General features: G+C 52.6%; 1 protein-coding gene across 1 annotated transcript; it reads right to left on the bottom strand.

Annotated features, from left to right (window-relative positions):
• Positions 1-813: 813 nt before the first annotated feature.
• On the bottom strand, positions 814-13,945 carry KCNJ9 (potassium inwardly rectifying channel subfamily J member 9). The gene is made up of 2 exons (XM_074980828.1): positions 13,015-13,945; positions 814-1,338 (listed from the first exon to the last, which is right to left on the bottom strand). Exons 1-2 carry the CDS (start codon positions 13,943-13,945, stop codon positions 1,025-1,027), a joined length of 1,245 nt encoding a protein of 414 aa, XP_074836929.1. The 3' UTR covers positions 814-1,024.
• Between the last annotated feature and the right edge of the window lie 324 nt (positions 13,946-14,269).

Below are 14,269 nucleotides of genomic sequence, written 5' to 3'. Positions count from 1 at the left end.
TCAGGAGGGTTTCCCCAGTGCATCTGTAAGATAACAGACAACGATGCAGCTCTGATTTACGCCAGCTGAGGATCTGGCCCAAAGGGGAGAAGACACATCCATTTCAAAACCGTTTTTTTTTTATTATTATTAAAAGACAGTGAGAGAGAGAGCAAGCTTGGGGGCTTGGGGTGCTAGTGTGTCTGAAGTGGGGGCAGGGCACTGGGGATGCTCCGCAGGTGACCTGCCATCATGCTGCTCGTAGCTGGTCCTGCGGTCCCTCAGTCCCCTGTGTTGCCTATCACAAAGCCAGGCTGAATACAGCTTGCCCCTGTGGGTCCTCTCTCCAGCTACTCTATCCGTATATTCATCCCCTTGACCGTCCCCATCTGTCTCTCCAGCTATTCAGATATGCAAATATATAGCCCTGCCCCTATCCATCCGCCCCATGGCCTGTGCATCCTGTCCCTTTTGCCTCAGCATGCCTCTCCAGCTGCTCCAGACCCTTCTGCTTGCATAGCCACCCTTCCAAAGCTGCTTCCCATGCACATGCCCTCCCCCAGCTTCTGCCTGTCCCGCTCACTCATTCAGCTCATTCTTTGCTCCATCCTTCCATCCCGCCCATTGACTAACCTGAAAAACCCTCCCACGTGGCTATCCCATCGACGTCAGTGCTAGAAAACCCCTCCCCCTGTTCCTTCGCAGAGCAAGCCTCGTCCATTGAGCTGGACAGCTATAAAATAGACATATGTTGATAAATATCTGATTTATTACCTGCATAGTTGTCCCTTGCACACAACTCCACCATCACTGCAGAGTTGCAACCGCTATCATTTTACCCTGCTTTGTAGACCCAAATCACTGGTTACATCTACCATCTTTGTCTCCCTCCTCATTCTCCTATCTCCCTCCGTCCTTCCTCCCCAGGCATCTGCTGCTTCCTGAGTGGTCTTCTTCTCCTGCCTCTACCATCCCCCGGTCTCCCATTCCACACCAAAGGCTTTGTCCTTGGCTGGCTCCATCTTCCCATCTTGGCACCATCCTCTTACACCTTGGACTCACTCTCTGGGTTGGCCAAGCTGCCATTCCTCTCCTTGTCCCATGCTTCTTTCTCTGTCCCTTCCTCCACCTTCTCGTCCAGCCGGCTAGGGATGGACCAATACAGGTGGGCGTCCATGCGGGCCGTGGCCTCGGCCAGTTCCTTGGCACTGCAGCTGGGCGTGGGTACCTCAAAGGTCTGGTGGAAGCTGTTGTAGTCCACCTCATAGAAACCATCCTCCAAGCTCAGCACTGACATGAAGCGATGGCCCCAAAGCACCTCGTCCACCAGGTAGGAGCTCCGGGCCTGGCAGGTCATCCCTAGGAAAACAAGCACAACACTGATTAAGCAATGAGGTACCACTTGACTACAGAACACCAGGCTTCTGTTCCCAGCTCTGAGCTGTTGAACAGCTTTGGGCAAGGCACATAGAATCAGAGAATCCTAGGGTTGGAAGAGACATCAGGCAGTCATCGAGTCCGGCCCCCTGCCTCAAGCAGGACCAACTCTAACTAAATCATCCCAGCCAGGACTTTGTGAAGCAGGACTTAAAAACTTCTAGGGACAGAGACTCCACCACCTCTCTAGGTAACACATTCCAGTGCTGCACCACCCTCCTAGTGAAATAGTTTTTCCTAATATCCAACCTAGACCTCCCCCACTGTAACTTGAGACCACTGCTCCTTGTTCTGTTATCTGTCAATACTGAGAGCAGCCTCTCTCCATCCTCTTCAGAATCCCCCTTTGGGTAGTTAAAGGCTGCTGTCAAATCGCCCCTCACTCTTCCGTTCTGCAAACTAAATGAGGCCAATCCCCTCAACCACTCTTCTTAGATCTTGTGCTCCAGCCCCCTAATCATTTTGGTTGCCCTTCACTAGATCCTCTCCAATGCATCCACATCCTTTCTCTACAGGCGGTGGTGGGGGTGTGCAGAATTGGCCTCAATAGTCCAGATGTGACTCATCAGAGCCCAATAAAGGGAAACAACAACCTTCCTAGATCTGCTGTAAATGCTCCTCCTAATCCACCCCAATATGCCATTAGCCTTCTTAGCTACAAGGGCTCACCATTGACTCATATCCAGCCTCTCATCCCCTGTAATGCCTAGATCCTTTTCTGCAGAACTGCTACTCAGCCAGTTGGTCCCCAGCCTGTAGCAGTGTTTGGGATTCTTCTGTCCCAAGTGAAGGACTCTGCACTGGTCCTTTGTTGAACATCATCAAATTTCTCTTGGCCCAATCCTCCCATTTGTCTAGGTCACTCTGGACCCTATCCCCACCCTCCAATGTTTCTACCTCTCCCCAGCCTGTCACTTTGCCTCAGTTTCCCCGCCCTGGTGCCCATTTGGACTGTTGAGGGCACGTCTACACTGCAACTGGACGCCTGCCACTGGCCCACTGCAGCCGACTCAGGTTGCAGGATGGTCTCATTGCAGCACAGACCTGCAGCATCCAATACGTTTGCTACTCACCATGTGGCAAATAGGACACTGTTGTTGCGAACACAGGGGTGGCCAACCTGTGGCTCTCGAGCCACATGTGGCTCTTTGAGCCTTTAAATGCGGCTCCTCCTGAGAGCCACACATGGGGAGTGCCGCCCGCCTGCTCCACGCACGCACCCCGCCACTTGATGGAAGAAGCACGTGGTGGCAGCGGTGGCAGCTCCGGTGGCAGCTCCGGCTTTGAGTTAGAATGGTGTGGGGGGGGGTTGGAAGTGCCGGCTCTGGGGGTGAAGGGGGCACTTATTTAGAGCAGAAGGCAACCGTGGTGAATACGGAAGGACGACAACCACAAGTGTGGCAATCTTTGAATTCCTATTGGACATGACTCAGGAACACTGGGAACATCTATACTTCAATGAAACACCCTCCTAGACTGAGCCAGAGTCAGTGGCAGGAGCCAGCTGCAGGTTTATCACAGCGGTGGAGACAGCCTGGGAACCAGATTTCCAGAGGCATTTAAGTGATTAGAGATGCAGCTGGGTACCTCCATAGCTTTATAACTCTAGCCCTACGTTCCTCAGATCAGGCATCATTTCTCAGGCTGCACAGCCCCTGGCAGAAGGGGCTCTGATCTCAGCTGGGGTAGGCCCTGTCTCTCACCATCTGTGCAGCACCCAGCCCAACGGGGCCTGATCCCAGCAGAGGCAGGGACTGTCTCTTGCTATGTATCTGTGCAGTACCTGGCAAAAGGGGGTCTGGATCTCAGCTGAGGCCTCCCCATGTTATCAGATGATAAATAGTGATAGCTGGGCTGGTCACATTCTGACTGCCTCAGCCCGGAGGGTTAAGCCCTAGCTTGACTGCTGCCCTGGCAAGGGAAATGAGCCAGCAGTACTCTGGAACCCAGGGCTCTTGGGTCTGTGGAGAAAGGGAGCCAGGCTTCTTGCTGGGTGGATGAGAGATGGGAAAGATAGCAGCATGCTTCCCTCTCTGGGGTGCTCAGCCTGCTGCCTGGGCAAACTTCGGGGGGTGTAAGGCTCATAAAGCAGAGGAGCTGTGAGCAGGAGTGCTTTGCCTGAGGGGAGTGCAGGGGGATCCTCTGTCTCCTGTGCCTGAAGGGAGTACGGGGATCCCCTGACTGTCTCCCAGCTTGAGGGGACCCCAGCTCATCCTCTGTCTCCCCATCTGTGGGGAGTGCAGGCGATCCCTTGACTGCTTCTCATGAGGAGTGTATTGCCCCTTTTACCCTACGGGGTTTTCTGACGAGGCTGGTGGAGACCAGCTGCACTTAGAAACACTGAGGAGGCTCCTGGACTGTCGAGGTGGTATGTTGTAATGCCTGGTGCTGCCTTGTTTGGCCCCTGGGTGTATCAATCCCATCATCATCTCATTGCAATGACTCATTTCCTTCACATTAACAGCCCACACAGGTGGAATCAACTGGACTCATGAAACCAGGGAAATGCACCCTGGGGGCTGTGTTACCTGTGGGTTGCAAGATGTTAAATGATTAGGGGGGTGGAGCATGTGACCTATGAGGAGAGGCTGAGGGATTTGAGCTTATTTAGTTTGCAGAAGAAATGAGTGAGGGGGGATTTGAGAGCAGCTTTCAATTTCCTGAAGGGGGGCTCTAAATAGGATGGAAAGAAGCTGTTCAGGGTAGTGATGGATGGCAGAACTAGGAGGAATGGTCTCAAGTTACAGAGCAGGAGGTGTAGGTTGTATATTAGAAAAAACTATGTCACCAGGAGGTGGTGAAGCAATGCGATGCATTGTCTAGGGAGGTGGTGGAATCTCTGTCCCTAGAGGTTTCTAAGTCCTGGCTTGACAAAGCCCTGGCTGGGATGATTTAGTTAGGGCTTATCCTGCTTTGGGTAGGGGGCTGGACTGGATGACCTCCTGAGGTCTCTTCCAGCCCTAGGATTCTACGATAAATCTTGGTTCGGGGCTGTGTGACTTTTTTAATCCATGTAGTTCTGTTGGTACAATACAGTTAAGCTGTAGCTATGCTGTTCTGGTATAGGAACACCAGGGACTACATAGGCAAAGCACTTCTAGTGTGCAGTCATCTGTACTGCTGAGGGCAAGGTACAGCAATAAAAGTTTAGTTTTGCTGGTTTAGCTGCAGCCATGCTAATGACTTCTACTGGCACAGCTTTTCTGGTCAGGGATCCCCTGTTCTGGAAGAGGTCTGGAGTGCAGGCCTGGCCTTAAATTAGTGTAAAGGTGCTTTCTGAACTAAACATAGGTAGTGCTATATAAGAGCTAGTTGTTAATTATTATTCTGGCATAATGTTCAGCTGCCTGTGTGTGAAGTGCTACACCAAGCTACGCACCTTTTTAGCAATATAATGTGCCCACTCTTGATGGATTTGGATCTAGCTGCCTCTTTAGGCACCTAAGTACTTCTAACAGTCCAACCCCAAAACACTATGATGACATAGGTAGACTAAGAAGTAGAACAGAAGCCAAACTACCAGGCTCTGGTGAATTTTAGCTCAACACCCACAAACACCTGTGTCCTTGGAAAGAGTCCAGACCAGCCTGTGCAAATGTGTTAAATATCTAGAGTTAATTGACAATCAATTTACTTGAGCTATAACCTCTCCTGTATGGGACTTGCCTCCAGGGAAAATACTAACGGGTGATTTTCAATAGTGCTGATACAGTGATAGAGATATGAACAGTAATGCTTTTCTGTGTAGACAACCCCTCCTATCCCACCTCCCACCCTGCCCCAAAACAAACAAAAACAAACCTGGGGACTGGGTTTGGGTTTTTACTAAAACTTATGGGAAGAGAGAAAAGGTTTATAGAATCATAGATGCTAAGCCCAGAAGCGACTGGTTTGACTACCTGCAGAACGTCCCTGAGTTACTGGTGGAACTAGAGTGACTCTATTACAAAAATATCCAGTCTTGATTTTTAAATTGCCATGATGGAGAATCCCTTGGTACTTTGTTCCAAGGTCTAATTCCCCTCGCTGCTAGAAATGTGCACCTTATTTCCTGTCTGAATTTATCTAGCTCCAACTTCCAGCCATTGCATTGTGTTACACCGTTGTCTGCTGGATTGAACAGAGCATTATTAAAAGTTCCCTCCTTCTGTAGACACTATAGACAATTCAGGATGAATGATGGAAGGATTCCAAAAGACATCCTGTATGGTGAGCTAGCCTCTGGCAAAAGACCTCCCGGACGCCCCCAGTTGCGCTACAAAGATGTCTGCAACAGAGACCTCAGAGAGATAGACATTGAGCTGGACAACTGGGAAGAACTAGCAGACGACCGCAGCAGATGGAGGCAGGGGTTACACAAGGGCCTTCAGAAGGGCGAGATGAGGATCAGACAGCTAGCAGAGGAGAAGCGAGCGCACAGAAAGCACACTAAGGACTTGCCAGACACCCACCACATCTGCAAGAGATGCAGCAAGGACTGTCACTCTCGTGTGGGTCTTCATAGTCACAGTAGACACTGTAAATGAAGTCCTCAATTGAAACTATAAAGGGTGCAATCCATAGTCTATGCAGCCTGAAGGATGCCTACTATAGACCAGTGCTCTGCAACTGGTGTGCCACAAAGCAGCTCTCAGTATGCCTCAGAGTTGTGTGCTGGGAATGCCCTACACCGCTCAGTTCACACACCCCGCCACTTGGTGGGGGAAGCGAGTGTGGGCAGTGGTGGCAGATCCAGGGGGGCAGTGGCTCTGGTGAGTCACTGGCATTGAGTTAGAGCAGGATATATATATTGGGGGTGCTGTGAAATTATAACAAGTGCAAAAGTGTGCATGGGCAGCATGTTGTACGGATGTGAGACATGGGTGATAATGAAAGATTTGAAAAGAAGAATATTGGCGTTCGAAAGGAATTGTTACAGAAAGATTCTGAGACTAGGACGGGTGCAGAAGGTCACCAATCAGGAATGATATGGGAAGATGCAGCCAAAAGAGAACCTGCTGCAGAAGGTTATAAAACAGAAGCTACAACAATTTGGACATTCACAGAATGAATGACGAACGAAAAATCAAGACCCTGGTATTGGGCATAACGGATGGTTCCAGTGGGAGAGGCAGACCCTGCAGAGAATGGATAGGTGATGTAGGAGATTGGTGTGGAGCTAGTCTACAGAAACTAAGCCACTCCGCACTGGATAGGGAGAGATGGAAAGAAATAGTGAGGGAGGCATCAGACACCAACAGGCACTGAGCCCATGGTTACTGATGATAACGATGATGATGATGATGAAGTGTGCCATGAAGTGGTAAAGCTTGATGAGCTCTGCTACAGACAGTGATCAAGCCACCCCCTACCCTTCTTTACATTAAAAGAAATAGATTGAGCCCCTGGAGTCTATGACCTCCACTTCCTTCACTCATTCTCCGGGCAGAGCCCTCTCCATGATAGCAACAGCCTTCTGGCGTGGCGGGTATCAGAGTTGGCAGGCTGGAAAGAGCTCTCCTCGGCAAAGAGGGACAATGAGAGGGTAATCCAGAAAGAGACTGAAAGCACAATGGAAGAGAGAAAGGGAAAGTGATCGAAAGGAGTGAAAAAGGAGCTGGAGAAGAGACAGTAAATGAGAGGGTGAGAGTGGAAAAAGGAGAAAGGGGGGGGAGCTATTTGAAGCTGAAGGTTTGTTGCACTGGGCAAATCACGTAGCCAGCCAGTGAGCATGGCCTGGTGCCGCCATTCCTCTTATGCTCGCATTCACTCCAGCCATCCAGAGGGATTAGCCTTGTATTATTGCGATCAATTGAAGCATTCAGCCTCAGCTTGGATAAAAGATGCACAGATCCTAACTAATGCTGAAATCCCTCCGAGCAGGCGCCCGGCCTGCCTCCTTCGAGGACAGAGCGCCGGCTCCATCAGGATCCATGAATGAGCTTCATGGGGTGCAGACAGGGTGTACGGAGGTGAAATTCCCACTGTGCCAGTGTCCTGACACAGGCGGGAGGACGGGGTATGTGGTAAGAACAGAGGATCAGCTTCTAAAATTAGGGCCAGAGAATCAGTAACGCGCTTGGTCCACAGGGCAGCAGGTGGCCATGGTTTCTGGGCTTCGTGCCCACCCTGCTGGGGCCCTGCCAGTGCCAGTCACAGGAGCAATCCCCTGGCCCCCTTATGCTGGTTGTAGGGCACAAGAGGAGGGTTATTTTAGCGCGCCGTGGAGCACCAGTGAAGTATCAGTGCCACCTACGGGTGGAAATGTGCCACGCACCCATGCAGGGAGGGTTCAGCCGCCATGGGTCTGGCTGGTCTCCGCCTTCACTGGAGACCCAATAGCAACAATAACCGGCAAGTCAGGCACCTGTGTGTGAAATTGAAGCCCTGTACATATACAAATGTCACTTCTCCCGCCGTGCAACCCCCTCTGAGGCAGTGGCATCATTTGAGGCAAACATCAGGGATGGGGCGGTGTTGCATCAGCATGTGGGCCGTTGTGTGATTTGAGAGCATCTCACGAAGCTGCGGTGGGGAGCTGAAGAGAGCGCGGAGTACAGAGAGCAATGAGAAGTCGGGGAGCGAGCCCAGTTGGAGCGGGGAGGGATCAATGGCCCCTTTGCCCCATAGTAAATAACACCCTTACTTGGGCGGGCGGAGCAGCTGTGTAAGGCCTGCAGAATGACGCTTTGCCACTGTCATGAGCATTGCCCGGGCGTACGCAGCGCCTCTTGTCCCGCTGGCTTCCATCCGAGTGCGTCCTAAAGACAGCCCCAGGTCTGTTGTGCCTGCTTGTTAGTGAGCTAGGGAGCGCGGGGCCAGCGTAGAGCAGAGGACAGAACAGAGAGCTGGGATTCTGCACATCTGGGTTCCGTTTCCGGCTCTGTACTAGGTGAGCTTGGACAAGTCCCGTCCCTGCTCTGTGACTCAGTTTCCCCATCACTAACTGCAGGGGTAGTGAGCAGAAACTTCAGGGACAATGGTGGAGAAATGATGATATGATGGTGTAAGGTCACTGTAGCGTCCAAGCCTTGCTTGGCTCCTGGGCAAGGTGGGGAGGGGGTGGCTCCACACTCCTGGAAGGGGCAGGGCCTCGGGCTGGGGGTCAGGGGGGTGTTCTTTGGAGTCCCCTGTGCCAAGCCTCTCCACCCTCAGGCTGCCCTCAGAGCCATCCATGGGGAGGGCACTTCAGCAGTGATTTAAAGGACTAGCACTCCAGTCCCTGCCACTGCCAGTTCCAGCAGCAGACCGTGGCTGCCCATAAGCCCACGCTGCATCTCTCACAGCCTCCCACCGTGAGAGGTCTGCTGCAGCCGTAGCCACGCCAGAAGGAGCACAGGGCTGGAGGTGTCAGGGGCTGCTCCCCAAGTCAGTCCTGCTCAGAGGGAGGCCCAGAGCTCTCCCCCTAGGGATGCATTTGTTATTGACCTGCTGCTCCACGCGCTCAGAGCCAGCTGAGGGGGTGGAATTCTCTGCCGGTGGGGTGGCCCTGGGTTGCCGTGGCGACTAACGTGGCCACTTCAAGGGAGGGTTACATAATTCCATAGGCAGAAGTCTCTGCTGGTGGCATGGCCCTGGGTTGCCATGGCGACTAACGTGGCCACTTCAAGGGAGAGTTACATAATTCCGCGTGGCAGGGAGAGGAAAGTGTTTAAAAATAAAAGCTGCTGTTCCCATGCCCGGGAGCAAGGGGCGAGGGAGGGAGAAGGAACAGGGAGGCCAGGAGCCCTGGGAAGATGAGGTTCTGGGGAGAATTTGCAGCAACTTCCCTCGAGGCGGGCTCCTGTCCTTAATCCCCTCTGCGTTGCCACACATGGCCGGCGGGCTGGGCTTCAGCTGAGCCGTCACTTCCTCTCGCTCTGAGCGGATGAGACAGTGGGAAATGTCCAGCGGAAGCCTGGGATTTGATACCACATAATGAGACCTCGTTCACGGCTCTAGCTCTATTCTTCAGGCGCTCTTGGAGCAGGGCAGGCTTATTCTCTCCTGTGCACAGGCGGCTAACTGAGGCAGGGTGGGGATGCCACCGGTCCAAGATCCCCCAGTCTGCCAGTGACAGAAGCAGGGAGAGAGCCCAGGTCTCTGGAGTCTTAGTGCTGGCGGTGCCCACGCCACACCGCCTGCCATCTGGGCTGCTCTCAGCCCTAGTCAGATGGATGGGACCCGGGCGCTGCGCTAGGGTTAAATACCTGGATTCTGGTCTCACTGTGTCACTTCAGGCAAACCACTCAGCCCCGGCTTCCACACCAGTATCCTGGTGACATTCTTGCCTCACTGTGTCTGCCTTGTGTAGTCAGACTGAGCATTTCTGGACAGGGATTGTATTCGGTGCTTCATTTGTAATGAAAGAAGTGACGGGGCTCAAGCAGTTTTTTTTCACTTTCATGTCTGAAGCAAGTCCAGAGGTGCCAGGGCTCTGAACTGCCAGGCCCAGAGGTGCTGGGCTCAGTCCTGGCCTTGGCACTAGTTAAGCACTGATTGTATCTCATTATGTCTCTGTGAAGCCCCTTCCACAATAAGGCCCTGATCTCAGTCAGGGTCTGTGAAGTGCCTGGCTCAGGGCTGGGAGGGCTTGGATCTCACTCCGGTCGGGGTCTGTGCAATGCCCAGCACTATGAGGCCCTGAGTTCATTTGGGATGTCTGTGCCAGAGCAGCACAAATCACAATACATCACCTACTTCTTATCAGTTCTGTGAGAGTTAATGGGTGTCTGAAAAGTGCTAGGAACAGACAAAATGCTCAACCCACCGGCTCTCAAACTGTGTTCGGTGAAGCCCTCGTGATGGGCGGGCAGATGGCTGGGCACACGGTGCTGCTGCTCTAATACTTGCTCCGGATACTAGGTTGTGCCAACAGGCAGCTAAACTAAAACCTGGGCTCGCTCTGCCTCTCTCGCAGAACTCCATGGCACTGAGCTTCACACACAGGAGTGCCCAGGAGTTGCTGTTCCTCTGGCTTGCTTAGACTTCTGCTGCTGATTATCTAGCAGCCCCATTGTGGCAGACTCGGAATGTCTCACACACCTGAGTGAATTTAGCCTCACACATCACCCCTACGGGGGGTAGTTTTACTAGCCAGTTTTAAAGGGGAGTGTGGTCTGGCGGTGAGAGCATTGATCTGGCATTCAGCAGACCTGGGCTTTAGTCTTATCTCAGCCACTGACCTGATGTGTAACCTTGGGCATGTCAGTTCCACTCTTGGTGCCTTGGGTTTTAATTCCCATCATTTGCCTATCTACATGAGCGTGGGGATAGCATAGGCCAGGGCACACTAAGTTAGGGAAGGTAGCCAGGGCTGGCTTGGGCTGGCTCGGGAGTCAGGCTGATGCTCAGGCTAGCTCAGGAATCAGGCTGGTGCTCAGAACTGGCCAGTGGCTCTGGGGTAAGGGCAGTTAGGGTAGGCCAGCCAGCAGCCTGGAATAGTTTGGCTGCGGCTCCCCTGGCCGTGGTGAGCGTTGGATCTTGAGCTCTGGAGGTGGTGGGGGGTGATGTTGGTAGAAGGGCTGGGACAGGGGCTAGCCTCACCAACAGGGCAGAGTGTCTAATCTAAACTGTGAACACTTTGGTGCTGGGATTTCCTCACAGTATACGTCTGTGCAGCACCCACGGCACCATGATCTTAATGGGGCTTCTCCATGACCCTACAATAAATAATAATTGCATTGAAACAGATGGGGAAACAGGTGCAGAAAGCTCAAGGGCTTACATTGTTGAAAGGGACCCGGGATCTGGAGAGGGAGGGGCTGAACTCCTGATGGGAGCTGTGTTTTCAGATTGTTGGAGCTCGACACTCAAAGCTGTTAGTTGCCATTGAAAACTACAACCCACGCATCTTTATGGGTCACCCAGGGCAGCCCCAGACACCGAATCCAGAACTCCTGAGTCCCCATCCAGTGCCTTAAACGTGCAGGCATCGCCACACCAGGAATCCTCTTCACTACAGAGCACACCCTGTTGAATTACATCCAGCAGCTGTCAGTAGGAGCTGTTGTGTAACAACAAAGCACTGTAGCACATAAATGCCCTCTCCAGAGCAGAAAGCCCCACTGCCACTAGCAACCCACATTTCATTTACCCAAAGGCTCAGTGTCATTAACAGGGAATAAATGGTGCATTTCTGCCACCAGGTTATATTAATTGTACAATGCTTTATTGCCTGGGCTTGACACGAAGCTTTAGAATAAAGGAGACTTTTTTTTAACCTTTTCAGAGTAATTGTGATTCATTCCCTATTGATTGACTGGAATAGGAATTACTGTTCATTTAATAACCTTCTCTTAGGGTTCCTATTTCTTCCCGTTGCCCTTTTTTCATTTTTAATTAACTAACAGAGAACTCAAATGCATCCAGTACTGTATAGTAGTATTTGGATAACAGTAATGCCTGCAGCCTATAACCAAAATCCGGGGCTGAGATTGGGGCCTCTGGGTGCCAGGTGCTGCACAGACATGGCAGGATAGGGAATGTCTGCCCTGAAAGAGATCAGGGTGTAAACAGAAAGGGAAGGATCATTATTCCCATTTTACAGGTGGGGAGCATGAGGCAAAGGGCGATGAAATGACCACATCCAAACCACACCGACCAAACAGTAGAACCAGAATTAAACTCAGATCGCATAGCCCTGAGCCAGTTCCTGGGCTGCAAACCCATGATTTGTGTTCGCATTTTACTGTTACCTTCAGGGCTTGTCAAAGGGTTTTGAACCACTGGTCTTGTCCCCACTTTTAGCACTGCAGCATCTCTACCTTTTCAGCTAAAGGAATAATTCCATTAGCTGTCAGGAGTAGTAGGCTGTTATCCTTTTACGTGGCTTTGTTGCTCTGTGCATGTGCTGTGACCAAGAATGAAGCAGGAGACAGGCTCCAGGGGAAACCAGGAGAGAGGCTGGCCAGAGATGGCAGAGCATCAGACGACAAGCTTCCTTGGGGTTGGAGTCAGATCATGGGGGCTACACACAGGAGAGGAAAGCAGGCAGCATGGGAGCAATGTAACAGGCTGGCAAGCTCCCAGCTGTGGAATGGCAAGTGAGCTTTCTTAACTCACCAAGGTTAGGCAGCACTGCCCACCTAGATACAGAACAAACAGGAGCAGGTGTCTGGAGAGTGAGCACCTAAGGTGTGAGCTGAGGAGTCCTGAAGTAGGATCCTGGCTGATCACAGCCTGGGCAAAAGTCTTGGGCTGGCTTCCTATGGGGAATAAAGTGTGTCCCCCCCCGCCCCGTATCAGATGTGTTCTGACCCAGTGCAGCTGCTCATGGATATGAATGGAGCAGCCACATCATCACATCTTGGCTAAATGTTCCCCAAACCCTGGACTGGCACCAACCTGGCCAGATGAGCAACTCACTTGGAACCCTGTCCCTAAACTGGGCTGGGAAAATGTCTGCCTGGGACTGGCCCAACACCTGGAATGGAGCTAGTGTGAAAATGGAAGGGACTCAGTCTAAACTTGGTCCCTACACTGAACAAGAACTAGTGGGACTCCCCAGATGAAGCCCAAATATGGACTAGATCCAGTGCAAGACTGGGGCACGCTCAAGGTAAACCAGCCTTAGCCTAGGCTAGGCCCAAAGCTCATCCCGGTCCAGTGTGGTCATGGAGGAGCTCAGGTGCACCTTACCTGTGGCCTCCACCATCCCTTCCAAAATGACGACAATCTCAAACTCATCCTTCTCCAGCTGCTCCTTGGAGACCTCCCAGAAGGGGCTGTGCTCATTGATCTCGTGGCTGATGATGAGGGGCGAGACCAGGAAGAGGCGGTCATCACCCGTCTCGAAGCCCACATTGATGTCCGTCTGGTTGAGGGGGATAAACTCCCCCTCCTGGGTCTGCTTGGACTTGATCAGCTTGGCCCGGATGGAGGCCTCCACGATGTGGGAGCTGCGCAGGTCCCCAACCCGGAACATGAGGCACAAGCGGTCGTCCCGCAGCGAGACCACGGCGTGGGAGGAGAAGACAAGGGTCTCGGCCCGCTTGTTGGGCTGGGAGATCTTGACGAACATGCAGCCCACCATGAAGGCATTGACCATCGAGCCGAGGATGGCCTGCAGCAGCAGCAGGATGATGCCCTCGGGACACTTGTCTGTAATGACCCGGTGACCGTAGCCGATGGTGGTCTCGGTCTCAATGGAGAAGAGGAAGGCCGAGACAAAGCCATTGAGGTTGTTGACACAGGGCGTCCAAGTGTGGTCCTCCAGGTGGTCCAGGTCACCACGGCAATAGGCAATGAACCACCAAATGAGGCCGAAGAAAAGCCAGGTGATGGCATAGGCCAGGATGAAGACTAGCAGGCTGAAGCGCCACTTGAGATCCACCAGGGTGGTGAAGATGTCCGTGAGGTAGCGGTAGGTCTCCCGCACGTTCCCGTGCTGCACGTTGCACTTGCCGTCCTTCTCCACGTACCGCTGGCGCCTCTTCTTCTTCTCGGCCTTCTCGCGCTCGTTGCCCCCCAGCCGTGCTGAGGCCTTGGGCGGGAGGGAGCAGAGCGGGGGCTTCACCTCACTCACCGGTGTCTCGGGGATGGTGGAAAAGCCAGAGTTCTCCTTCGCCATCTTAGCACCCTGGAAACTAGCTTCCCCGGCCAAGCTCCTTAGAGTCTGAGGGAGCAAGCAGGACACTGGGGGTAAAGAGATGCACCCTCTTTCCCAAGCAAGGATACTTAACTCTTAGAGTGCTGAGGTCTTACAGACCCACCTCCAGCACTCCCTCTACCATGCGCTACAATGCCCCAGTTCTATGGTTATCTCTCGATTACCCCCCCGTGATGTCTAACACCTCTGAAACCCCCTCAGGCCTGTCCTCAACGCCTGATTGCTCCCCCAATGGCCCCAGCTCCCCTCAGCCACAGATACAACCCCTGTCTGCCCCCAGCAACT

This window comes from Carettochelys insculpta, chromosome 30, assembly GCF_033958435.1.
Source record: "Carettochelys insculpta isolate YL-2023 chromosome 30, ASM3395843v1, whole genome shotgun sequence".
In the NCBI taxonomy this organism is placed as follows: Eukaryota; Metazoa; Chordata; order Testudines; family Carettochelyidae; genus Carettochelys; species Carettochelys insculpta.
Note: the sequence above shows the minus strand (reverse complement) of the source record. Positions and strands in the feature narration are given on the sequence as shown.